This window comes from Pelophylax lessonae (assembly GCF_965119305.1).
Source record: "Pelophylax lessonae genome assembly, chromosome: 4".
Taxonomy (NCBI): domain Eukaryota; kingdom Metazoa; phylum Chordata; class Amphibia; order Anura; family Ranidae; genus Pelophylax; species Pelophylax lessonae.
Genome location: NC_138771.1, coordinates 580,385,620 through 580,413,523, shown reverse-complemented (window position 1 = coordinate 580,413,523; position 27,904 = coordinate 580,385,620). Strand labels below are relative to the sequence as shown.

Here is a 27,904-nt window from a genome sequence, read left to right as displayed (position 1 = left end):
AAGGCTTTACATAAATAAAGGTTGGTCATTGTAAGCACCCCTGTCAGTGGTAAATGGTTTGTCTCAACCCTCTAGCTGATACATCTACATAACAGTTTGTTCTTTTGAAAGCCTACAAAAGAAAAGGAATACAGCCATCATATCTAAGAATTTGTACTGTAAGCTGCAATATAATCAATATTTGCTTTTGGGTTTAATATCCCTTTAAGTAACCACAGATAACACAGAAATGAAAAACTGGCCAGCAGCAGGACACTTTTAATAAGATATAATAAGCATAATTGTTGTATGCCTAACTTTTTCCTTTTTTTTTTGGGCATAGCAGGATTCTGAGAATATAAGTGCGCCACAATATGGGGTGGTTTAGGTGCACATTATTTTTGTTTTGCAGTTTTTTTTTTCTTTCAAACAAATGCAACAGTGTGCTGCAAACAAAAGACAGTTCTGAGAACAGATGGTCAGTAACAAGTGAATGAAAATCCCTAAATACCACCGCTGAAAAAAGGCACATTTTTAAAGGCAGCTTTACTGCAAAAAAAAAAATAAGAACCCTATCAACATAAAAAAATAAGATAAAATTATACTCCCTAAAATAAATGAAATCCGCAAACTACCACTCCTTGAGATAAAAGGCCCTTTTTTTGGAAGTGAATTCTTGCAGCAAAAAGTTTGCTTTGGACAGGACAGCAGCTAAAAGTGACTGCTGTTCTCAAATCAACCCCACAATAAGATGAAAGACAAAAAGGCCCCAATAATAACAACAAAAGGCAGCAAAATGGTTGATTGCCCTAAGAACTAGCAATTAGAATTTAAGTGCATTTTTCTAAACCTAATATCTTTTTACGCAGTTTGCCAACTTGTACCATGATTTCCCTACAGCTTCTAATTCACTTACATTATGGCTGCTCCATGCCCCTCCCCCATTTTATATTGAGGAGCTGGCTTAACCAAAAGCCAAAATAAGCTTGTTTGCCATAGTGCAAAGACCATACAGAATATTGGGGTTTTAACTTTTCCTCCAAGCGAATCTGCCCGTAAAGTCACCAGGACCATGAATCTTGAACCCTGACTCCTCAGTCTTTCTAAACCTCAATTAAACCTAAATTAAAAAGGATATTCATTCAGTAGAGTAAGGTGCCCATTCTGGACAGAGAGGGCAACTTGTTTGCAAAAGGTGTGAGAGAGGGCGTGTATATTAAATTGGAACTATCCCTACACAGGCACAGGAGCATGCATGAATGTGTGAGTTTGGGGTTGGGGAACTTATCTGATCTTAACCCTATAGAACACCTTTGGGATGAATTAGAGCTGAGACTGCGAGCCAGGCCTTCGTGTCCAACATACAACATCATTGCCTGACCTTAGAAATGCGCTTCTGGAAGAATAGTCAAACATTCCCATAGACACACTCCTAAACTCTGAACCTTGTGGACAGCCTTCCCAGAAGAGTTGAAGCTGTTATAGCTGCCAAGGGTGGGCCAACTCAATATTGAACCCTACGGACTAAGACTGGGATGCCATTAAAGTTCATGTGCGTGTAAAGGCAGGCGTCCCAATACTTTTGACAATATAGTGTATGTCCTTCAATAACTATATAAAATATAAAGAAAAGTATGCACTTTATGACAATTTCATAATGGGAACAAACTACAAACCTGTGAGCCATGAAGTTTGCCTTTTCCAGAATTGCTGTCCTACTACTTCTGTAGTTGGTTGCTAAACTCTTTATTTTAATTATTTATTACAGGTACTTATATAGCACCACCAATTTACGCTTTACTTTTTATATATTGCACATTCACATCACTACCAACTGGAATGCAGCAATGGACACCTCCAGTTTTCTGTATGTAGTTTCTACCTTATTCTATTGCACCCAAAGACCACAAAAATTGCTTGTTATGGAATTTTAAGTAGGATGTTGGTCCATTGGCCCAACATCTTCTGCCTTGTCCACTATTGGCCCAGCACTGTGAGATTTGTCCCCTACTGACCAATAGGTATGCACAATAAGTGGGGGAAGTCAAGGCTCAATGCATCAGAGCATGTGAGATTATATCAAACTCCAAGTACTGTAAGCCTTTCTAATAAGCGTTGCCTCTTAAAGATAACCCTGGCATGTTAGGAGGCGTTGTTTATTGCTGTGGAAGGTCAGCCTATCATAAGATACTTACACAGTGTGAGGGGGTTGTAAGAGGGGCATTTTTTATTACAGCTTTAGACCCCATTCACACTCTGGCGACCTGTCAGGCGACCTGGTCGCCTGACAGGTCGCCGTAGGTCGCCTGCCATAGAGTAGCTGTGGACCCGTTCTAATAGGAGCGACGCAAGTCGCTCCGACTTAGAAAAAGGGTCCAGGGGTTCTTTGGGGCGACCTGGAGCGACCTGCATTGACTTCAATGATATGAAGTCCATGTCGGCCGCTCCGAGGTCGCGGTGCGAGCAGCGCACCGCGACTTCACAGGTTGCCACCGCAAGTCGGGTCGCCCCAGTGTGAACGGGGTCTAATTGAAAATATTTTTTTAGCAACTGCAAACATTTATAGCTCTTACTTAGTTTGAAATGTTCCATAGTTACGGGAGATAACTACATAGCCTTATATCTTCCAAAACAAGATTGGCTTTAATACCCATACACAAACACATACTTTATATTATATATACACTACTGTGCAAAAGTATCAGGCAGGTGTGAAAAAATGCTATAAATTAGGAATGTTTTCAGAAATAGAAGTACTAATAGTTTATTTTTTATCAATTAACAAAATGGAAAGTAATGAACAGAAGATAAATCCAAATAAAACCAATATTTGGTGTGACCACACTTTGTCTTCAATCCAGCATCAATTCTTCTAGGTACACTTGCACGCAGTTTTTAAAGGAACTTGGCAGGGAAGTTATTCCAAACATCTTGGAGAACTAACCACAGATCTTTCTGTGGACGTACGCTGCCTCAGATCCTTCTGTTTCTTCATGTAATCCCAGACTGCTTCCATGATGTTAAGATCAGAGCACTGTGGGGGCCAAAGCATTTCTTCCAGGACTCCTTGTTCTTCTTTATGCTGAACATGGCTCTTAATGACTTTGGCTGTATGTCAGGGGTTGTTGTCCTGCTGCAGACCAAATATGGGGCCAATCACACACCTCCTAGACAGTATGGCATGATGGATGAGTATCTTCCTGTATTTCTCAGCATTGAGGACACCATTGATCCTGACCAAATCTCCAAATCCATTTTCAGAAATGCAGTCCCAAACTTGCAGAACCTCCATCATGCTTCAGTGTTGCCTGCAGACAATCATTATTGTACCACTCACCAGCCCTTTGACAAACAACTGCCTCCTACTATAGACAAATATTTCATATTTTGACTCATTGGTCCAGAGCACCTGCTGCCATTTATCTGCACCCCAGTTCCTATGTTTTCCTGCATAGTTGAGTCACTTAGCCTTGTTTCCACATTGGAGGTATGGCTTTTTGGCCGCTATTCTTCCATGAAGACCACTTCTGGCCAGACTTCTCCGAACAGTAGATGTGTGCTACTGGTTTCCACCAGTTCTGTGCTGATGGCACTGCTGATTAAGCCTGAATTTGATTCACAATCAGATTCACTAATTATTCTTAAACTTTAAAGTTTGCAAAATTTGCAGTGAACCCCAATGAAGTCTATGGTAGGCAAAACTTCCTATTCAATTCTGGCCATCTGTAGGGCTAATAAGCAAGCTATTGCCATACAAAAGTCAAAGAAAGACTAAAACTGCTATGGGACAATCTACGAATGTAAAAATATATATATATATATATATATATATATATAAATAAATAAAAAACACTGGGGGAAATGTACTAAATCTGGTGCACTCAGAATCCGGTGCAGCTGTGCATGGTAGCCACTAGCCAATCAGCTTCTAACTTCAGCTTGTTTAATTAAACTTTGACAATAAAAACTTGAAACTGATTGGTTTGTGTGCATAGCTGCACCAGATTTTGCACCATGCAGTTTTAGTAAATAACCCCAACAGTGTCTCTTCCTACACAGAATTATCCATTCCTTCAAATTATTGTTTCTACTATAAGCAGAGGCTTTGCATTGCATTTTATTTTGTTCCTTATTCCTGGTGCAAACCTGCAAATTATTTGGCCAAAAGCTCACAATCTGAGAACTTCCCAAATCCTAGGGATATACTGCAAACCCACGATAACTGCGGATACAAACTTCATCCCTACTCACCATATCTCCTCTTGTTACACTTTATATAAAGATGGAGTTAACTTTAAAGTAAAACTGTAGTATCCATAAACCTTATGTTGATAAACCTTATGTTTGGATGGTAGTTAATATTCCATGCTTGTAGATAACACTCAAAAACTTTAAATTCCTGCCGCATTCCAAAATTAACTGAAGGTGTCTCTGCAACTAATTGAGATGCACCTGCATTGCATTGCATTGTGGGATGTGATGGATGAGCGCTTGTGCTGGGCTAGGCTTAGACTTTCTGCAAAGTTGAAAATGACATAGGACTGTTTGAATAAGAAAAGAGGAATGAGAAATTTACTAAGCATCATCGGAATGGTGTTCACTCTCCTGAGTTGTTTTTGGACAATACAGGTGCACTTTAGGATTTAAAGTTTCTATTTTAGTAAAGTTATCATGAGAAATCAAAAGCTAAAGTCCCTGACAGAAGGCATTACTTCTCTTTGGATTAAGAGTTTCCACTGTACAGCCATTCACACTCTGTATTAAGGTTTCAACTTCCTTTATACACAATGCCATCTTAAGAGCATTAAAGGGCCCTGGGCAATGCAGTGCACTGGGGACCTGCCTACACAATCACCCACGAGAATAAAAATGCAAATTATCCATAAGGCTATATTTATTGGTAAAGCAGTGCCAGGCTAATGACAGCTTCCAGGTTCGGCGGCTGGGTCCGGTGAACACACACACATGGATGGGAGTCAGACTCGACTGTTCCCATGGAGGCGGACAGGCATTACTGCAGTTGTGGGCTCCCCCTCCACAGCCCAAGTGGCCTGACAGCAGCGCAGGGTCAACTGGCACTTGCCATCTGCTAAGTTCCACCGCGGGATTTACACGGGAGTCAGGACTAATGCTTGGGGGAGGCTGGGTTGCTACAGGTGGGGCCCCCGGGCAACTGCCCAGCATGCACATTCGGTAAGATGGCCCTGCTTATACAGCTCCGGTGGGCCCTCCCCACATCCCACAGTGCAATGGAGACATCTCTCTAGGAACCCTGGGATATGCCTTCAATTGTGACATATGAAGGATGTACCACACAGACCCCCAACATGGAACTCAAGTTAAAATTGGGTTTGGGGTTCCAGGCCTTTCCAGGAGAACCTTTGTTTGATTTGAAGTACTACGTGTGCCTAATGTACTGATGTGTGAAGTGGACCTATGTACTCATCAGACATACAGTTTGCGCCTACACAAAAATTGATGTTTGAAGTGAAAATGGATTCACTTGTCTTCAATGTACTTACCACTTTAGTAAATTGGGCCTAAATTCGCTTAATCTCTAAATTGGGCCTAAATTCGCTTAGTCACCAGTATTGTCTGTGGTCTCTCTGCAGCTGGTCTTTTGGTGGAGGCAGGTCTTTGCTTCCTCATGTTTGAGCAGTCCTTCTGATGACTGATAGAGGAAAAATCAAGACTCAGTAGGAGAAATTCAGAAAGGACATACAGTATCTACAGAATGGATGAAGCAGAAGCCAAAAAATAGCTTGTCGGCAGATCCTCATCTACAGCTTCCTCTCCAGCAAGGAGAACAGTGAACTGCACAGTAGTAACATCGGCAACTCTCCAAATCTTGTAAGACTAATGGTCAGTGCCTTATATCTGATACTGCAGATACACAGCTATGAGGCCATAGGCATACAAGTAGGCATAGGAAATGGGCCTCTATTTTTCAGGAGAATTTCCATGCAAAGGGTACATTTTTTGGGTACTGCTCAGGCACACTTAACATATGTGGATGGTCCCTATAACATAGCAATTCTTCATTTTTTGGAGTTCAGGTCCCTTTTAACCTCATAAAACAAGTCAATAAGGGGAATTATCTGTGCTCCACGCTACCACAAGATTAGCTCAGTTTGAAAACTAGAAAACTAAAATTACCTCTTGTGTGTTTTGGCACTTCACTTTTTGTCACAGCCTCTGATACTACTTTGATCTTTCTGGGATGACGGTTAGGCTCATTTTCTCATTGTCTGGGACACAGTTTATCAGATAAGGGATGGGTTTACTAAAGGCAAATAGACTGCGCACTTTGCAAGTTCAGTTGCTTCAGAGCTTAGTAAATGAGATAAAGTCTCACTTTGGAAAGAACCCCCAATCGCATGCAAAGAAAATTGTAAAAAACAGCATTTTTGCTTGTACATGATTGGTTAATGGAAGTCAGCAGACCTTCATCTCATTTACCAAGCTCTGGAGCAATGGCATTTACAGAGGGCAAATGCACATCCACTGTCTACTTGCCTTTAGTAAGTTAGTCCCCAGCAGTCTCCTATTGTACTTTGTATAGGTCTTCTGTGTTCTTCCCTCTTTTGCCTGGCAGTCTAGGAGTACAGGAACATCAGCTTCCTATAAAGACTGTGGACCTTTCAATCAACCTGTTGACATGCTTTAACCCATAATCTTCTATTTTAAATCTGAATTCTGGGATACTAGTAAATTTAAAGCATAACTTCTGTAATATATGTAAATTATCAATGTGCACTTTTTATAGATGACAATTTCTCAGTGTATTAGAAAAATACCCCTTTCAATCCTGTGAAGTCATAACTTCCGTTGAGAAAGAGCAGCTATGGCAGATCACCCAGAAGAAGTATTGAAGTATAATTAATGGCAAAACTTTTTTTTTTCTCAGTTTTGGATAGAGTGGAGAGGGATTAGAATAACTGTCAGGTTTATGTGACTGTATTTCCTCCCATTAGAGCAGGGGTTTCAAACTGGTGGCCCTCCAGCTGTTGCAGAACTACAATTCCCATTAAGCATTGCAAGGCTGACATTTACAAGCATGACTCCCATAGGCAGAGGCATGATGGAACTTGTAGTTCCGCAACAGCTGGAGGGCCACCAGTTTGAGACCCCTGCATTATGATTTATCCTCTCTATTTGTCCTTTTTACTAGTATCACTGAGAGTGAAAATGAAAGAAAATACCAAATTTTGGGTTGTCACCAAAACAGGAACAGAGGGGAAATCGTACAATGGGGAAATTAACTCTTTTGACGCTGGTGAAAAGTAGGGATTTTGTTCACTGTAGGCCTCATGCACACTGGACGTTTTTACAGCGGCTGTTTTTGGCGTCAGACATTTTGTTCTGCAGCCTATAAACTCTCCAGCATGTTATCCTAGGTGTCCATGTATACATAGGCAGTAGTTTTTGGCGCGGCTATTTGGCATCTATCAACGTTTTTGAGCCATAAGCTTTTGTGGGAGTATAGTTTTGCTAAAAAATGATGTAAAACGCTACTGCAAAAACGCTGCAAAGCTCATGTTTTTATATGTCCAGTGTGCGTGAGGCCCAGCATAGAGGTATTGCCTGTAACCTCCTGTTTTGGCTATGGGCCAGAAAATGAAGGAGAAAGCTCTCCAATGGGATACAGCTTGGCAAAAAAAAAAAACAATTACATGTATTATAATCATCTCTTTCTCCAGGGGTCTCCAAACTTTCTAAACAAAGGGCCTCAGGCTTGGTGGTCAGTGGAACTAAAAAAATTACATAATGCCTGTGGTCAGTAGGAGGAGGAATAACATCCCATCATTGCTGAAAGTGGAAGAAATAGTACCCCATTATTGGTGTCAGTGCGAGGAATAATACCCCACTGTTGGTGTCAGTGGAAGGAATGGTGCCTCAACGTTGCCTCAGTGGGAGGAATAATGCCCCATTGTTGTGTTAGCGGGAGGAATAATACCCCACTGTTGGTGTGAGCGGAAGGAATGGTGCCTCATTGTTGTGTCATTGGGAGGAATAGTGCCCCATTGTTGTGTTAGCGGGAGGAATAATACCCCACTGTTGGTGTGAGTGGTAGGAATGGTGCCTCATTGTTGTGTCAGTGGGAGGAATAGTGCCCCATTGTTGTGTTAGCGGAAAGAATAATACCCCACTGTTGGTGTGAGCGGAAGGAATGGTGCCCCATTGTTGCGTCAGTGGGAGCAATAGTGCCCCATTGTTGTGTTAGCGGGAGGAATAATACCCCACTGTTGGTGTGAGTGGTAGGAATGGCGCCTCATTGTTGCGTCAGTGGGAGGAATAATGCCCCATTGTTGTGTTAGCGGGAGGAATAATACCCCACTGTTGGTGTGAGCGGAAGGAATGGTGCCTCATTGTTGTGTCATTGGGAGGAATAGTGCCCCATTGTTGTGTTAGCGGGAGGAATAATACCCCACTGTTGGTGTGAGTGGTAGGAATGGTGCCTCATCGTTGCATCAGTGAGAGGAATAGTGCCCCATTGTTGTGTTAGCGGGAGGAATAAAACCCCACTGTTGGTGTGAGCGGAAGGAATGGTGCCTCATCGTTGCGTCAGTGGGAGGAATAGTGCCCCATTGTTGTGTTAGCGGGAGGAATAATACCCCACTGTTGGTGTGAGTGGTAGGAATGGTGCCTCATTGTTGCATCAGTGGGAAGAATAGTGCCTCATTGTTGTGTTAGCGGGAGGAATAATACCCCACTGTTGGTGTGAGCAGTAGGAATGGTGCCTCATCAATGCATCAGTGGGAGGAATAGTGCCCCATTGTTGTGTTAGCTGGAGGAATAAAACCCCACTGTTGGTGTGAGCGGAAGGAATGGTGCCTCATTGTTGCGTCAGTGGGAGGAATAGTGCCCCATTGTTGTGTTAGCTGGAGGAATAAAACCCCACTGATGGTGTGAGCGGAAGGAATGGTGCCTCATTGTTGCGTCAGTGGGAGGAATAGTGCCCCATTGTTGTGTTAGCGGGAGGAATAATACCCCACTGTTGGTGTCAACAAAAAGAATGGTGCCTCATTGTTGTGTCAGTGGGAGGAATAGTGCTCCAAGGACTAGATAGTCAAGCAAAAAGCCCCATCACAATATGGAGACCACTGCCTTACGCTATCCAAAATTAAACAAAAGTTTTTCTTATAGTTCTTCTTTAAGAAAGTGGCACTGTCACTTCCGCTTACACTGTGGTGTGCATGTAGAAACTACAATTCCCATCATGCAATGGGATTTGTAGTTGTGAATGGATCTAGGCGGGTTTGGGTGTGAGTGGCTGTACTAAAATTACCCAGTCATTGCTTTCTGTCTATCAAATGATGCAATGATAGTGAGCTGCTCAGTCTGAAGAGTCTCCCACTACAGCAATGTAATTATGTTACCGGTCACTGAAAATAATACGACACAGGGAATGTTACAAGCCCATTGGCTGGGGGAATAGTGGGCTTGCAGGCTCAAACTATATTACCAAAAGTATTAGGATGCCTGCCTTTACATGCACATGTACTTTGATGGCATCCCACTCTTAGTAAGTCGGGTTCAATATTCAGTTGGCCCACCCTATGCAGCTATAACAGCTTCAACTCTTCTGGGAAGGCTGTCCACAAGGTTTAGGAGTGTGTCTATGGGAATGTTTGACCATTATTCCAGAAGCGCATTTGTGAGGTCAGGCACTGATGTTGGACGAAAAAGCTGGGCTCGAAGTCTCTGCTCTAATTCATCCCAAAGGTGTTCTGTTGGTCTGAGGTCAGGACTCTGTGCAGGCCAGTCAAGTTCCTCCACCCCAAATTGGCTTATCTATGTCTTTATGAACCTTGCTTTGTGTACTGGTGCGCAATTATGTTGGAACAGGAAGGGGCCATCCCCAAACTTTTCCCACAAAGTTGGAAGCATTAAATTGTACAAAATGTCTTGGTATGCTGACACCTTAAGAGTTCCCTTCACTGCAACTAAGGGGCCAAGCTCAACCCCTGAAAAACAGCCCCACACCATAATCCCCCATCACCAAATGATTTGGACCAGTGCGCGAAGCAAGGTCCATAAAGACATGGATAAGCGAGTTTGGGGTGGAGGAACTTGACTGGACTGCACCTCAACCTGATAGAACACCTTTGGGATGAATTAGAGTGGGGACTGTGAGCCAGTTCTTCTCGTTCAATATCAGTGCCTGACCTCACAAATATGCTTCTGGAAGAATGGTCAAACATTCCCATAGACGCACTCCTAAACCTTGTGGACAGCCTTCCCAGAAGAGTTGAAGCTGTTATAGCTACAAAGGGTGGGCCAACTCAATATTGAACCCTATGGACTAAGACTGGGATGGCATTAAAGTTCATGTGCATGAAAAGGCAGCTGTCCCAATACTTTTGGTAATATAATATAGGTCTTAGGCCTCATGCACACTAGGCCCTTCTGACCACCTTTCTCCTGACAAGAGAAAAGCAGAGCTAAAAACACGTTTAGGCGCGTACAGCATGTGGGCGTTCATTCATTCATTCATTCATTCACGGGTGTTTGACAACTGCAGTGTGCATGAGGCCTTATTAAATGGAAATGAAGACAAAAGAGCCCTTCTAACGACTCCTTCCGAGGGGATTTTTCAGTGGGGGAACACTTGCACTTTGAAAACATGGAGGAATTACAGAAAGGTAAGCAAAGATATTGATAGCAATTTCTGCTCAGACATCAGCTTTAAGTGCAATTATTTTTTTCAACTTTTTCACCAAAAAGGTGATCTGCAAAATCCAGTGCTGTCTGTGCATTTGTACACTATAGAAAATTAATTTCTTACAAATTGTAATTCTTTTTAAAAATTGCCAACTAGGAGGTTCTATATATAGCGTAATTAATTGGAATCCCAGTGCGGTAATAAAAATATGTGAAAGGTTCTCTTTAAAAAATTGTGCTGTCATCCTGCTATAAGCACTTGTGTTTACTGGTTAATAACACTGGCATAGAGCTAGAGATTTTCCTGGTATTTGGGATTTAACGGCAGACTGACATTGAATTTTTTTTTTTGTATGAATTTCACTGTAGAAACGGAGGAGAAAAGCCCTGGAGAGGGATGGAACTGTCAAATAACAGCCTGGCTGTAACTGACATGTGGACTGTACCATTTCCATGTCAGAGGGGAAATTAATTTATACTTTTTTTTACTCTATCCCTTGTGTAATTTTGTGAATTTTTCCAATAGTTTCTAGATCATTTTTCAGTATTGAAAGTCCCATCTTGTAGTGGTTTTTGTGTCACGCCAGTATTCATTCTCCTGCCTATCCCCAATACAACTGGGGGTCGATTCTTGTCTTTGCAACCGGAGTGATCTGAAGTCTTTATCAATTTTAAAAGTAATTGCATATTTCTATTGAATGCTATAAAGTGTTTCAGCACAGTGTGCCAGTTTTATCTATCTACCTGTCCATATTTAAAGATGATGGAAGACAGATTTTTATTGTACAGCAGTATGTAGGCAACATTGTCTTATTAGGTGATCATTGTCAAATGATAGTGATCAATAGTTAAAAGACTTGTCCCCCATACTGACTTTCATCTCCATTTACTGTGACCATGGCTTTAATGTTACTGACCAGTGCAAAAGGTATATGTAGCACCCCTCCTGGCTGGAGTAGTGGAAAACACACTTCCAACACAGAAAGAGGGCTAACATTACCCCAGGGTGCTCCATGGACACAGTAAAGATAGTCATGACCATGATAGGTGCCAGTCACTTTAGCCCTCTCCAAGTTTTATTGCTCCACCTCACAGGGAGAGACGGTTAGGACATGGGTCTCCTCTGACAACATGGGTTCCAGACTCGGCCACACTATTTCCTCCATCCAAGGGAGTACAAGGATCCCCTGAGAGTGGACATCAATTTCTCTCCAGCAGGATTTACATCTCTTGGCTCTACCACCTTTGGTGCAGGGCAGCTTGAGGATTCTGAGTTAGTACGCATTCAGGCTTTGGCTTTACTAAGCACAAACTTTTGCACATACTTCCCCAGGCAGCATCCCAGGGGTAATAGAGCTCACCAGGCAGATCCCCAAATGTTTATATCCTCCCCCAGCATGCACCACTGGCCATAAACCTACTAGTGGTTGGCAGAGGGGGCATAAGTGATCATTAGCCCACGATTGTTACCTCCCCCATTACTATTGCTCTGAGTGCCAGTGGTACCTAGTGGCAGCAGGGAAAAGCAGCAGTCCTCAACCTAGCGGTCTAGGACTGGACTAAAATTTGGCCCAGGCAAACTACTATCCAGGAACACCTGTGACAACAGGGTAGCTACATCTATAGTCAAAATGTAAACTCATATTTTAAAGTGTTACTAAACCCACAACAGTAAAATCAGTCTTCATATGCAGTAAAGCATGCTTGTTATACTCACTGTGGTTAATTCTCTGCATTGTGTAAAAAGGCTGATTGATCCTGTCTTCCCTGATCCTCTCCCTCTTTTATGGTCCCCAATCCATCTGCTGATAGAACAGAGTCCTAGGAGGCACTCTGCACATGCTCAGTTTGGTGTGTATTGCTAGAGGGTTTTTTTTTTTTTGGAGGGTGCATGTAATCAGCACAGGGCCAATCAGCACTGTCTAGACAGAAGGTCAGGAGTCATGCAGCCTCATAGGACTGTCAGGGGAGAATGAAAACTCCTCCTACAAGCTTTAACCAGTGCTCGGCCAAACACTGATAGAAGTCACAAGACTGCTATATACTGCTGATGAGAAAAGGTATTTAGCAGTTTATATTTACTAAAATAATTGCATTTCCATGTTCTGTGTACTGTTTGAGATCAGATATAGAGAATGTCTATTGACGTCCTCCCAGAACCATGCCCCTCCACCCCATGCTTCTGCTGCAGCACACATCCGGCATGCATCTGGCACAATCTGTGATTGCTGATCGCAGATCAGGGTAAAGGGCCAATCACAGCGGCCCTTTGCCATGTGATCAGCTGTGTCCAATCACCACTAATCACAATGTAAACACAGTTGCGCTGTCACAGCGTAAGGAGAGGAGAGCCCGTAAGCGGCCAGTGTGAAAGGGGACATCTACATTGATAATCAGTGCAGTCCTAACAGTGCCCATCAGTACTACCAACCAGTGCCCACCAGTGCTGCCTATCAGTGCCTCCTCATCAATGCCCATCAGTGCTGCCTTTTAGTGCCCATCAATGCCTCATCAGTGCCCACCAGTGCTGCCTCATCAGTGCCCATCACTGCTGCCTCATCAGTGCAGCCTCTCAGTGCCCATTAGTGCAGCCTATCAGGGTACATCAGTAAAGTAGAAAAGTTCCCTTTTTGCTAAATTTTATAGCAGAAACCAAGAAAATTTTTTTTTTTTAAATGTTTGGTCTTTTTTTGTTTAAAAAAAAAAAAAACAGCGATGATTAAATACCACCAAAAGAAAGCTCTATTTGTGCGGGAAAAAAAATGATAAAACTTTCATATGAGTACAGTGTTGCATACCTGCTCAATTATCATTCAAAGTGTGAAAAGCTGAAAATTGACCTGGGCAGGAAGGGGTAAAAGTGGCCAGTAGGCAGGTGGTAATAAACCATCCAGTAAGTGAGTTTGGAACTTTGTGAAAAGATCACTGGTCCTATTTACTAGAGATGACTCTGACATGTAAATCACATTTGGGAAGCAATGCCCAACAAAAGACCATAGCCCTATGACAGATAGAACTATGATTGGATAGAACTTTGGTGGTGAAATTGTAATTTGTCTTTAAATACCTGACCATTCTATAAGTAGAGATAGTTCTTTGTCTTCTAGATCATGTCTAGGGTTCAACATATCCTCTTAACTTCCATTTCTAATGGCATTTTGAATAGTGAAAATTTGCAAGCAGTAAGCATTCAGATAACCTTTTCTATAACCTTCCTTTATTAGTAAGATGAAATCCTTTATTTTTAGATTCTTACATGGCTTTATAAGAAGCCAGGATACAGCCAATGGATGTTATCAGAACACTTTAAGAGGTTTCAAGTGTCAGAGAATTATTTAAGTTCTGAAAGTAATACCTGCAATGATAATATTCACTATCTAATTTTCTTTTTTAATTTCACATGTCTTTGTTCATATTGTTTATTGCGGGCCAAGCCATTCAGGAAAAGTGAGATTGACAAGGATTGAGACAAACTATTTTACTGATGGGGGTTCCAATTCTTGTTATTTCAAAGAAAAAACTGCTGCTGTAACTACCCAAAGTGGAGTTCCACCCTAGAAATTATTTCTGGCTTGTCTGCTTGCTTTAACCACTTAAGCCCCGGAAGATTTGGCTGCTCAAAGACCAGGCCCTATTTTGCGATTTGGCACTGCGTGACATTAACGGACAATTGCGCGGTCGTGCGACGCTGTACCCAAACAAAATTAACGTCCTTTTTTTCCAACAAATAGAGCTTTCTTTTGGTGGCATTTGATCACCTGTGCGATTTTTATTTTTTGCGCTATAAACAAAAAAATAGCGACAATTTTGAAAAAATAGCAATATTTTTCACATTTTTTTATATGAAATTCTCAAAAAAAATGTAAAAATCAAAATGTTTTAACATTTTAGGCCAATTTGTTTTCTGCTACATACTTTTGGTAAAAATAAATTACAATAAGCGTATTTTGATTGGTTTGCGCAAAAGTTATTGCGTTTACTAACTACGGGAAAGATTTATGTAATTTTTTATTGTTTTTTTTTTTACTAGTAATGGCGGCGATTTGCGATTTTGTTTGCGGGACTGCGACATTGCGGCGGACAGATCGGACCCCTGACTGACATTTTTGACACTTTTGGGAGTACCAGTGACATTACAACAGTAATCAGTACTATAAATATGCACTGTTACTGTCAAAATGACACTGGCAGGGTAGGGGTTAACTTTATTGGTGATCAAGGGGTTAAGTGTGTCCCTAGGGGCATGATTCTAACTGTGGGGGGCGTGGCTTGTGATGTAGTCACAGACATACGATCCTACATAGCAGGATCACATAGCCTCTGTCATTATTTCAGGGAGAATGACAGACAGCTGTGTTTACATCAGCCGTCTGTCTTTCTCCCTGTGCAGCCAGAGATCGCGAGTGGCCGGCGGACATCGGAGCCGACGGTCACTCGCGCTAGCTCCCCAGGGTACCCCTACGTCACTTTGCCCAGCAGTGGCTGCCTGCCGCAGTATATCTGTGGTGGGCGGTCGTTATGTGATTAAAGTACCTGAAAAAGAATTTAATAATGTCAATTTTTTTTTCTTTTCACTTACCTTGTTTTTAATGCAAATATACTTACCTTCCTTCCTCTTCCTCCCTCTGCGGACACGACCACTGACGTCACTTCCTCCTTCGCATTGCAATGGGAACGGCCGGCCGCTATTCAGAATGCAGATCGCAATCTACAGCGCATGCGCGAGATTGCGATCAGCATTCTGGGTAGCCAGTTTCAGGAAGGGGGACACAGCGGGGGACACATCGATTTCAGACGCCCACAACGGAGATGGCTGCGCTCTGCAAATAATTTTAAAGTATTTATCTTTATTTCTTTACTGTAATGACCTGTAATGTGGGGTTAGTGTTAGGGTAATTAGGGATAGGTTAGGATTAGGGGGGTATTTTTATCTCAAAAAGTATGTGGAGATTTCCACATGGCATATCGGGTGTATGGCAGAACGGCTTGGTTACATTATGATAAGCAGTCCTGGCAGTGTAAGGGATAACAATATCAGCTTCTGGAAGAAGCTGATGAAGTAGTCGGTGGCTGCATCTCAGTTTTTTCAGTCAGGGGCTGGTGGATTCGCTACCTTGGAACAGCCAACCTCTAAGAAGAAGGGGTACCGCTGGAAGTTCGGCGAGTGCCTGTAAATTCGGAATGTCCTGCTGGTTTAAACAGGAGTGTTCTGGTTACGGGGGCTCCCACCCCTACTCTTGTTGCTTCACCAAAGACAGAGGATATTCAGGTGAGTCTACGGAAAAAAGGTAAGACGCCAGTGATGGTGGGAAGGATGCATCCTTCCTAGATGGATATCCTGAGAGGCCGGCAAAGCAGCTGCTTGAGCTGGGGTTCTCTGAGGGCTTTTTTATTCCCTGTCCGCTGCATTCTGTTCCCTGACAATCACATCCAGAAGTTGTTTCAGCCAACTTGCGAAGGAAGTTGAATTGGGGCGTGTGGTTGGCCCCTTTTGCTACTCCTCCATTACCTAGTTTGGTTTTGTCGCCTCTAGGTGTGGTTCCGAAAAAAAGGAACCTAACAAATTTCGCCACTTATCTTACCCTAAGGGAGGTTTAGTGAAGGAGGCATTTGACTTTTGTTCCGTCTCCGAAATTTAGTTGATACCGCGGTGCGGTGGTTTCGACATTATGGTCAGGGTTCCTTATTGACAAAACACTGTTATTGAGTCTGCTTTTCATTTGTTGCCGGTACACCCTCAGTGTTTTCATCTATTGGGCTGCTATTGGCAGGGGGTGTTTGATTTCTTGTTCACTTTTCGAGACATTTAGTTCAATTTTGGTGTGGGTGGTACGCTAGGTGTCAGGCCTCTTTTCGGTCACCCATTACTGGGTTAATTGTGTGCATAGGCCCAGCAGATTCTTAGACTTGTGCTACGGTGCTGGCCATGCTTCAGCATGTGGCTGAGCATTTTTGGGGTCCCCTTGGCCCCTGATAAGATGGAGGGTCCTTCTGCGATGCTTAGTTTTCTGCTTGGCATTGTTCTTGATACTCAGGCCTTGGAATGCAGATTGCCAGGAGATAAGCTGCTGGATTTGAGAAAGTTGGTGACCGCGGCTTGGTGCGGTAATAAGATTACACTGCGTCAGTTGCAGTCTTTGTTGCACATCTTCTGATTTGGGAACAATTCTTGTCTGACTATAATGGTAGATCAGTGTGGATGGAGGAATTGACAGGTAGTTTTGACCTGGAGCTTTCAAGGATGCGGCCCGGTTGGCTGGTTATGGAGCCTACCTTCAAGGTCGCTGGAGTGCTGGACCTTGGTCGGCAGATCGGTTGGAGGCTGGTTTTGCCAGGAATTTCGTTCTGCTGGAAATATTTCCCATTGTACTGGTAGTGGAGCTGTGGGGTGCGTATTTTTGCAGCGAGCGAGTGCGCATTCATTGTGGCATCTTGGGGGTTGTCAAAGTGTTTGACTGTGTCAGCTTCTTCTCTGCCTGTGACACATTTGCTTAGGCAATTCGTGTTGGCATGTTTGCGCTTGAATGTGTTTGCGTATGCTATCTACAGTCCTGGTTGCACTAATTCTTTGGCCAATGCTCCCTCTTGTTTCCAGTGGGGCAAGTTCCATATGTTGGCACCAGGAGTGGATCGTTTCAGAGTCACCTGTCACGCATGGCTGTGGAGGATCGCATTAGGTTGACATCCTTTATTCACCAGTCTGACTGTAAGTCTACGTTGTTGGCTTACTATCAGGCATGGGAAGAATGGTACAGTGTGGTGAGCACGGCCAATGGGTTTTCTTTGGAGGGGAATGATCGGTTGTGGGTACTGTATTTTGTGTGTCAAAATATTGAGAATGGTGTGTCGGTGGCTTCTGTTAATTAAAAATTGGTGGGCTTGGCCTTCTTGTTCGGGCTTCTTGGCAGGAAAGATTACACAAAAAGATTTCTTGGTCAGGTAGGCCTTGCGGGGCTCTAGGCATCATCGTCGATGGCCAGCTGGCTGTCGACTGGTGTCTTATGGTTATTGGGTTCCTTGGTATGGGTTCTTCCTTCCATTTGTTTTTTCCTATTATAAAGTGGCATTGTTTAGTGTGGCGGTTGTCTTGGCCTTCTTTGGAGTGTTTGTGGATTGGGAATTGGCTGGTGCTTTTGCACTGGGCATGAACGCATCGCAGTTACGATATATTCTGTGTGCAGACACGGTGGTGGTCCTCTGGACTCAGCGATCCAAGACAGATCAGCTTGACAGAGGTGAGAGTGGAGTTGTTCCCTGTTGCTGATTTGGAGGGGTGTCCGATATGCACAGTATCCCGCTTCTTGTCCATGCCCCCTTGTGTTGGTGGCCCATTCTCAGTTCATTTCAATGCTTTGGTATTGTCTCAGTTTGTTTTGGTTACATCATCTTTGCCTAGGATAAAGTCTAAATAGAAGACTCTAGACCTTAAAAAAGATGGCAGCGGCAGTGATGAAGTGATGAGGGGGATTGTGGACGTCTCATTGCTGGAGGTGGGCGTTTTACAAGGAGAGTGGGCAATAATGTGCAAATATGCTGTGCATACTTGCACGTTATCGCAAGAGCTCCTGGGGGCCCAGAATAGTTTAGTTCTGCTTTAATGCCCATGACAGACTACATCATATAAGTCATTTTTGCTTTTGCCCAAAGTTTTAATTTAATGTTCAGAAACCTTAGGGATAAATAACACCAGTGAATCAAAAAGAAGAGTGTCACGACTCATACCATAGATTATGTTTTATTTTTCCAGTCTGTTAAATTCAGCAGAAAAATAGTAACCATGCATTAGAATGTGCAGAATCGTGTCTTGTTTAAGGAAAAAAAAAAAGATAGTACATCTCTACAAAACATGCACATTTCCCCAGGTTTTAGCACTTAAAACATGCTGCAAGTAGAGAAAAACAACTGTTGATGTGCCAGAAATATAATATGTTTCTACTTTCCTCTTTGACATGACAAAACAGCTTGAATTCCTACAGACCTGGTGTCAGCCCTGCCTAATTAATTTTTTAAGGATTACAAAGGACACCTTCCTCTCTACCTTCAATAATCCCTCTTTGTGCCCCCAGTCTTTCCAATAACATCTAGCATTGTTTTATTGATTGTATACTGACATCTGCGCATGTGCTTAGTGTGCAATCCCGGCATTCAGGGATTTTGGGGCTTACATCATCCTGGCCCAGGATAAAGTCGAAGGGCACTTTCACCTGGGATTTTTGATCAGATCCGTCTGTCAGTTTTTCAGGCGGATCTGATCGGACCCTCCAGTCACCCCTACAGAGTGGCAGATGTCAGCGATGACACCCACCGCTATCCAATCCAAACCTGTCCGCCAAATCAAGACGGATGGTGACCTTATTTTCCATCCATCTGGAGGATCGGATAGGATGGGATCAGATGAAAACAGACAGGCGGCCCATTTTCATCTGACCTCCCCATAGAGGAGAGCTGGACTCTGACAGGTCCATCTCAGCACAGTGAGCCGAGATGGACCTGTCATCCCCCAGATCGATCTCCTGCTGAGCAAAGTGGAGTACACCAAGTGGACTGTGCATGTGAAAGGACCCTTAATAGTTGACTCTATTGAAAAAAGAAGAGTTAGACTGATGGCCCCATTCTTTTGTGTAAAAGCAAGACTGAGGGGAGCAAGGCAGGTGCTAGCAGTGGTCAAATGAAGCCAGGTGGGTGTTAAGGTGGTGGTGGTGGTGGGGGGGCGGGGGTATGACTGGTAGTGAGGCGTTCGTTTTAATGCAGAAAATGGCCTAATTGGCCAGCAGCCTGTACGTTGATATATGCACATCTAAACGATACTCGTGTACAGGGGTTCATGTGCTGAACGCAGACAGTCTGTAGCTTGATTTCAACCTCCTGTAATGTACAGCAGAATTCAAACTAGAGAGAGGACAATGAGCTGTAATCTCACATATGATGTTAGGAATCGTGTTAACATAAAGAATGAGCAAAGAAATTATCTCACTGGCCTGTTGTTGCTCCTTCACAGGCTTGGGGCAAGGAAAAGACCTAGATGTGTTGCGTAAAGTGTTACTAAAGCTACAACAGTAAAATCAGTCTGTATATGCAGTAAAGCATGCTTGTTATACTCACCGGGGAACCTAAGGGGTTAATCCTCCACATTGTGTAAAAAGGCTGTTTGATCTTGTCTTCTCTGATCCTCCCTTTCTTCCACTGTCCCCAATCGATTTCCTGTTAAGACAGAGCCTTTGAAGTCACTCTGCACATGCTCAGTTTGGTGTGTATTGCCAGAGAGCTTTGTTTTTTTCTAGGGATGGTGCAAATGATCAGCACAGGGCCAATCAGCACTGTCCAGACAGAAAGTCAGGGGTTCTGCAGCCTCATAGGATGATCAGAGTAGAAGGAAATCTCCTCCTACAAGCTTTAACCAGACACTGATCGAAGTCTGGTTAAGGCTGATGAGAAAAGGTATTTAGCAGTTTATGCACAGTCTATTTGCTCAATAAATAAAAATCAATGCAAATATATACTGTATGCGACCGCTCAGCAAGTAATTTAGATGTGTAATGTGATGACATAATAAATAAAGTCACTGCTGTCCTCTGAAGACATGTTCTGACATGAAACGTGTTGACCGGAGTCTACTTGTGACGTCATCACGCACATTGCTGGTCAGTCAGCGTTGTGGGTATTGTTTACATGATTTAACCACTTGCCGTCTGCTCACTAGAGCTGTACTGTGGCAAAGTGGCTCCTGTAGGTCTGACGACGTAGACCTACGTCGGCAGACACTCCCCCTTCTCGGCGGCGCGCGCACGCCGCCGGAGGCTCGCTCCCGCTGTATTCAGTCACAGCGGGAGACGGGCCAGGGGAGGAGCAGCGGTGATCGCCGCTGCTCTTCCCCGATCGTCGGGGATCTAGTGCGGAGATCCGCCTGCTTGTGTAAACAAAGCGGGCGGAGCTCCTAAGTGACAGGCAGTGACAGATTGCAGGGTTTAGCATAGCTGAACATGCGATCTGTCCCTGTGTCACTAAGTCACCTCCCCCCACACACATCAGTAAGCACCAGGCATACATTAACCCCTCCCTCTCCAATAAAATTAACCCCTTCCTTGCCAGTGTCATTTTTACAGTAACAGTGCATATATATATATATATATAGCACTGATTACTGTAGTAATGTCACTGGTAGCCCCAAAAGTGTCAAAAATGTCAGTCAAGGGTCCAATCTGTCCACCGCAATGTCGCAGTCCCGCAAACAAAATCGCAGATCACCGCCATTTCTCGTTAAAAAAAAACACCAAAAACGACAGAAATTTTTCCCTTAGTTAGTAAACGCAATAACTTTTGCGCAAACCAATCAAAATGCGCTTATTGCAATTTTTTTCTACCAAAAATATGTAGCAGAAAACAAATTGGCCTAAAATGTTAAAAAATTTTGATTTTTACATTTTTTGGGGGGGAATTTCATATAAAAAATGTGAAAAATATTGTTATTTTTTCAAAATTGTCGCTCTTTTTTTGTTTATAGCACAAAAAGTAAAAATCGCACAGGTGATCAAATACCACCAAAAGAAAGCTCTGTTTGTGGGAAAAAAAGGACGTAAATTTTGTTTGGGTACGGCGTTGCATGACCGCGCAATTGTCAGTTAAATTCGCACAGTGCCGAATCGCAAAAAGTGGCCCAGACATAAGACAGCAAAATCCTCCGGTGGTAAAGTGGTTAAAGAGAGAGCACATTCATTTTTATTAATAATGTCTATTGTATATATATCTTGTATTCAGATATAGGATTGCTGCAGTCTTAGATATTTTAGTTTTCTGACGCTGAGCACAGGTGGTTGAACAAAATATATTTATTTGAACTGTTTATATAATTGTTTGCCTGGAGGTTAGCCTTAGTCCTTCGTCATTGGAAGACCATTGTACAGAATCGATTTTGCTTTCTTCTTTACAGCCGTTTACTAAAGTACAGTATGCTTTGAGTTACGTGCCGTTATGAAACGACGCACTCTAAGACTGGTTCAAAAGCTGCAGTGTTCACATCTGTTGTCGTGTGCCAACCCTGACAGCTGTCACCGACTATCTGGGCACCTCGGTTCATCTCTGTAATGACCTGAGATTTCTGGAGGACACCGCGTGTGTCAGCCCCCGTCCATGCTTAGGCTGTCAGAGTCAGTTTATGAGGATGGTCTAAAGGTTTTTTGTCCTGAATGTGATGTGTTTGTAGCTTTCTTTTAAACTATCTGACATAGCAATTGGTGGGACTTATTTTTGTAGCAAATATTCTGCTTATTAAAGTGTATGTAAATCCTCTGTCTGTCTTTCCACATGTTTGGCATCATGCTTCACTGTTTAGTTAAAGTGGTAGTAAAGTGAAAAATCATAAATTCACTGACAGACAGGGTTTCTATGACGTAAGAGACCCTAGAGGTCTCTTATGTCATTTAATGACCCCCCTGCTTGTCAGCGGCTAATGTGATCTGAGCTGCACATGCGCAGCTCAGACCACATTTATGGCCCGTTCTGTATGCCACGGTGATGTGACTCTCATAGGTCACCTCGGCCTAGCCGTTTAAGCTGCTGCAGATAGGAAACCTGGAAGGAAGACCGGGTGAAGATGGAAGTCACCAGGGAGATCTGTGACAGCGCAGTGCTTGAGGGCTGCCTGTGTAGGTAAGTCTGTCATGCTAGTACATTATGACTTAAACCTTCTGGGGGACCCATTTCTTTTCTTTGTTACATTGACTTTACTATCGATTTAAGCAAAAAATGTTTTGTGACTCGGTTGCAAAGTTTCTTACCGGGAGATCCTGCCAGTAACAGTTCTTCCTGTGACAGTCTTGTAAGAGGAGGTTAGTACCTCATTTAGGGTGATGCTCTACCTTGTCTCTACAAAATTTGGGCTGACCCCCTTTTCCCCTATGGGGTATATATACGAGGGCCCTAGTTCAGTTATTTGGTAGGAGAAACCTGGTCAAAGGCTAGTAGAATTTGTTTGCAATTCTTCATTTTAAAAACAGTTGTTTAGTTTTTCTTAGTGGGATCCAATAGGTGTTCAAAGGAGCAGGATGGAATTTTTTTTCTCAAATTAATGGGTTTCTAATGGTGGATGTGGTGTTCATGTGGGAAAGTCCATTCACTTTTAAATCAAACGTTAAAAGTAGTGATCGACCGATTATCGGCAAAGGCGATATATCGAGGGCCGAAATGCACTTTGCCCGATATATCGGAATCGGCCTTTTGATTTACCGATATTGCCAATATTTCTGGAAAGTGCTTGTACCAGGGTGATGCCTGCAGCTAGACGCATCACCCCGGTACCGGTGTCCATAGCCGACGGTCAGTTGTCTTGTAATGACTGTCATTCCAAGGAGCGGGAGGGGATGTCCCCCCCTCCCGCCGCCTTCCATGGCTCACCCGGGTCTCCTGTCCCCCCCGGGGGACTCTGCATCCTACATTCACCGCCGCCGTCTGACCGGGTCTCCATCTGCACCGCCGCCATCTGACTGGGTCTCCTTTTCTTTGAATTCGGCGCTGCCGAGTACCCGGAAGTGATGTCATGACATGACATCACTTCCGGGTACTGGCGGCGCTGAATTAAAAAAAACTTACAGCATTCAAAACAGGCAAACTTGGATTTTTAAATGCTTTTAAGTGCAGAGGAGGGGACCCCTAGATCCCTCCACCACAGTACCTGTAGACATTAAAAAAAAAAAAAAATTTTAATGTCAGAAAAAATCGGGCAATATCGGCCGATACCAATATCCGATGAACAAAATATCGCTATCGGCGGAAAAAAAGAACAATATCGGTCGATCAATAGTTAAAAGCAAAGGAAATTACTTTTGATTGACTTTTGTCAAGTCATCAAATCTACTAAGAACTTTCAGACAACCTTTCATTTGAAAATCTACTAGTTTTGGACAACTTAATTCTGTGAGTGCAGCTTGTGGCTGTAGTGGTGACTGGTGGCCATGTACCTTATCGCAGAATAATCTGTCTCTGTGAAAGGGCTGTCAATGCTTGGATGTTTTAGCATTATTTGACCCTGGTATGATGCTTTACTTTTTAGTAAAGAAAGTAGAAAAGCAAATTTAATGACTGGACCATATATTAATGGGTGAGCTGGAATGAGTAGGATCCAGTGTATGAAGAGTAGCAATGGAAGCTGTTCTTCCTGCAGCCTTAAGGAAGTTAGGCAGAGTGTTGAGAATTCTGCTGCTGCCCTAGAGTTTGAGAGAAAGAAAGACTGTTCTGTGGAAACGTGTGCACACTAAGTCTTGGTATACATCCAGGTGAACTAGGTAAGCCACCCATGGACTATGAGGTTGTTGCTATTGTGGGTCATGGCCTTTCACAATATGGAAGGCTCTGTAGGTTGCAATATCCAGATGAGTCCCCCAGCTACAAGGAAGTAACCCAACCCCTCAGGCCCCCTTGCCGTAGGAACGGGCCTATGAACAGCTGTTAGGGACACTACATGCTCTCAATGCTAAGACAGTGCCTTCTAGATGGCAGAAATGTTTTCAGCCTGCCATGCAAGCTTCTTCATTTAGCTGTTGGCCTGCCTATCTGAAAGACTTGATAGAGAGCCTTACAGCCAAATGAGCAACACATAATGTAGCAGGTTGACAATGCTGTTGCAAAATATTGTTATTGGCAGGCCATCCTTGTATGAAACTTTGCAACAGATTCACAAAATAACTATTTGCTAAGAACAACTGTATATACCAGTCTTTCTGAACCTTTTTATCCTAGAGGAACCCATAAAATAATCTTCAGGTCCTTGGGAACCCTTACTACAAAAAAAAACTCATTGAGGGTCAATGGGGAAAATGCCCTTACATTGGTGGCTCGGGAGCAGGCATACAGCGGTGCCCCCAGGGCAAGTGGCTTTCTCTGGGGGCACTGTTTGAGGGGGAGGAGCACCGGCATGGGACCCAAAAAGAAGAGAATCAGGGCTGCTCTGTGCAAAACCACTGCACAGAGCAGGTAAGTATAACATATTTGTTTTTTTTTTTAAACAAAGCTTTATTATAACTTTAAGTCATGACAACTTTGATACAGCAAGATGAGAACTGTGTTAAAAAGGCTTTAAGATGAAAGTTATGTGAATCACTATAAAACTCCTTACTATTCCCTTTTAACATTTTTTATTTTCTCTTTAGGTGTAACAATCGGACACAATGTGTTGTTATTGCTGATTCGGAAGCTTTCCCAGACCCCTGTCCGGGGACCTACAAATACCTGGAAGTTCAGTATGACTGCGTACCTTACAGTGAGTATACACAATAACATGCATGACATGTATGTATATTAAGTATATGAACACCATCCACAGGTACAAAGTAAAAGAAAATAGCAGCAAGCACACTGAAAGAAACATACAGCTCCATATATAACAAATACTCAAAATAATGCAAAGTTAAAGACAATAAGAGACAATGACGTCAAAAGCACAATGAGAATATAAAGTTCAATATATAAATATATAAAAACATCACTAAAATGACAATTCAGGAGACAAACAAATTCCAGGGAAACCTTTCCCCCTTTTGTAATGTTCATTAACTTCCTCTGTTTTTATACACCAACAACTACCAAATATACCAAAGGCCAAGACGGTAAAACTTCCTTTACAAATTTGCTGGCTCTTGGCAGAAATAGTCAGAGATTAGTCATATCATGGATCTGGCATGACTTTTCTCTGATTTTAATCTGGCAAATAATAATTAGGGGTGTCAATCAGAGGAGTAAATGGACGAATATAGAACTTAATCATTAGGCTGCTTTCTTGTGTGCACAGGCCACAGTTTGTCTTCAATGAGTAACATATCCAACAGTGTAAAAAGAGGAGCATGGGACTAATAATTGGTCAAAAGCTGTTTGTTTGTAGCATCAAATAAAAATCCAATGCGTTTTGGGGTTTTCAAAACCTCTTTGATTAGGGCTTAAGCAACACTTAAAATGGGGATATCTAGAGGGACAGAAATGGGAATACTTGAGTGAGTTTTTTAAGAGTAATGTTCTGTGGTTAAGCAAAAAGTCTGTTCCAGTTTGGCTAATTTTGCCAAACTGGAGCAGGCATCTGGCTGATGGTAGCATATATAATCTCTGAATAAACTCCCTTACCTTTGGCTTTTAAAAGGACGCTACACATAATTTCTGAGCCAATTATTAGTCTTCTGCTTTTTTTTGTACACCTTTAGCCAAATATTACATTTCTGCAGTCAATGTTATGTGTTATACACTTTGTATGTCAGTCTTAAAGACAAGTACATCATGAAGAACATTGCCATTGGGAAACAAATGCTCCACAAGGCTGATAAATTTGGAGGCAGTTACCTGATCAGGTATAAAAATTGCACCACATTGATTAGTGTGCTTTCTATACCCCATTACAGGAAAGACCAACACAGTGCCCATTGGAACAATGATATTAACCTGTTTGAACCCAGCTTTCCGCATATCATTTGCAATGACAATAGACAAGTGCCTGATATTCTCCTACGTGCTGGATCACATTTTCAGCTATTAAGGTTTTGCAGTATGAATGCCAGAGGGATCATCCCATAAGAGCCTGACCAGTGCACCTGGACAGAATAAAGGGCTTTAATGCTTGAAGTCACTGACTTAGAACAATTATACATATGCATACATACATAAACATATGGAACAGTTTTCTTCCATACTATACAGCAGTGGTCCTCAACCCTGGCCTACAGGGCCCACTAACAGGCCAGATTTGCAAGATAACTGAAATACATCCCAGGTGATATCATTTGCTGCTCAGTGGTTGCAGTACTCTAGTCTGCATCTCCCCAAGGTAATACTTAAAATCTGGCCTGTTAGTGGGCCCTGAGGACCGGAGTTGAGGACCACTGCTATACAGTACAAATGAGTACTGACCATATTTACAATCCTTGTGCACAAATATGGCTGCAACCACCTTAAATAAACATGTAAATACGCAGAGGAAATATACATAAGGTAGCTGTTTGACCTGCTAAATTATTTTCTCTCCATTCCATCCTAATATTTATACAGCCCCCTCACACAGCAGTCAGGTGAATGACTCCACTTGTAGCTAAGGAATACAGTGGTGTTCTGTGTCCATCCTCAGCCTGCTGACTGGAGAGTGAAGGAGCAGCAGCATACAAATGAAGTAATCTCTCTGCTCACTCTGCTCCTATAATCATGTTCTTTGCCAGCATTTTCAGCATAATCAGAACTCCCGATTTGTTCCCAGTCCTGCCTTTTCCTCTCCCAGTCTAAATGCTGTAGTATAGGAGATTACAAGAGGCTGATACCAAGTCAGAAAAAACATTTTAATACATTTTTAATGAATGCATTTAAAATATTCACAGCTTGTTAGCAAGATGCAGCGTGGTGTAGTGGGTAGTGAACACACAAAGGCTCAATTAAGCAATAAAGTTATATTGTAGACAGGTTCAACACAACTTATTCTGGTCTGGCGTGTAGGCACACCCGTCCAGAGCCATTTACAAACTGTGATAGCAGTGTGAACACTTGAGAATGCCGACAGTCTATACAACAAGAAGCAGAATGTGGCCTGGCCGGTAGGTTTCCTGAAGAGAGGTAGACATAGTCCTTGCACAGTCTCTACTTCTCTGGAACCTTTCTACACCTGTAAGCACTATCCTTGCCAGATGAGGATCCTGTACCTATGATAACCACTCGCATAAAGCACTCTAATCGCAAGAGCCACAGTCTTAAATACACTCTGCCTAACCCAAGATGGCTGCTGAAGTCACATGGGGTGCCAGCTTCCAATCAAACAGATGCCTTCTTGTGACCACAAAAAGTCATAGAGGAACCAAGTTACTTACAACTTCCTTCCCCTCCTGCATTGCCGCTTTGGTCGAGTGCCACCTGGAGTGGGAAGTACAGACTGCACCTCCCTACAAGCCACCTGAGCTTTGGAGTGGTAGAAGCATTATGACAGCCAGGGAGCCAGCATTCCCAAGCAGAAAGTTCAGCAATGGCAGGCTACATAACCTCTTATGCATAATGGGAAGGCCAAGCTACTGTTATCCAAAAATAGTCCAAAATACATTAAATCCTTCATAACTGAATAAGTTAAGAGGCATTTCATCTTCCTTACCTTTCTACTTTAGAGCATATTGGTTTCTGTAAATGACATGTTCTCTTTAAACTAACAATAAAGAATAATGGCATTATACAGTGTGACAGACTGCATGGGATTTCACCAGACTGAACATCTTGCATAGTGATAGACATTGACTCATGTTTACATAGAGTGATC

At 42.8% G+C, this 27,904-nt stretch overlaps 1 protein-coding gene across 5 annotated transcripts in view; it reads left to right on the top strand.

The window, feature by feature from the left end:
• Nucleotides 1-27,904, top strand: part of ADGRL1 (adhesion G protein-coupled receptor L1) — a 617,999-nt gene that overhangs the window by 417,350 nt on the left and 172,745 nt on the right. For 4 of the 5 annotated variants that reach the window (XM_082254819.1, XM_082254817.1, XM_082254818.1 and 1 more), the window contains exon 4: nt 24,786-24,895. In XM_082254819.1, the coding sequence (XP_082110945.1) occupies nt 24,786-24,895 (110 nt within the window). Of the gene's footprint in view, nt 1-24,783; nt 24,896-27,904 lie in introns of those variants that run through there. The other variant, XM_082254822.1, reaches the window with a different exon arrangement.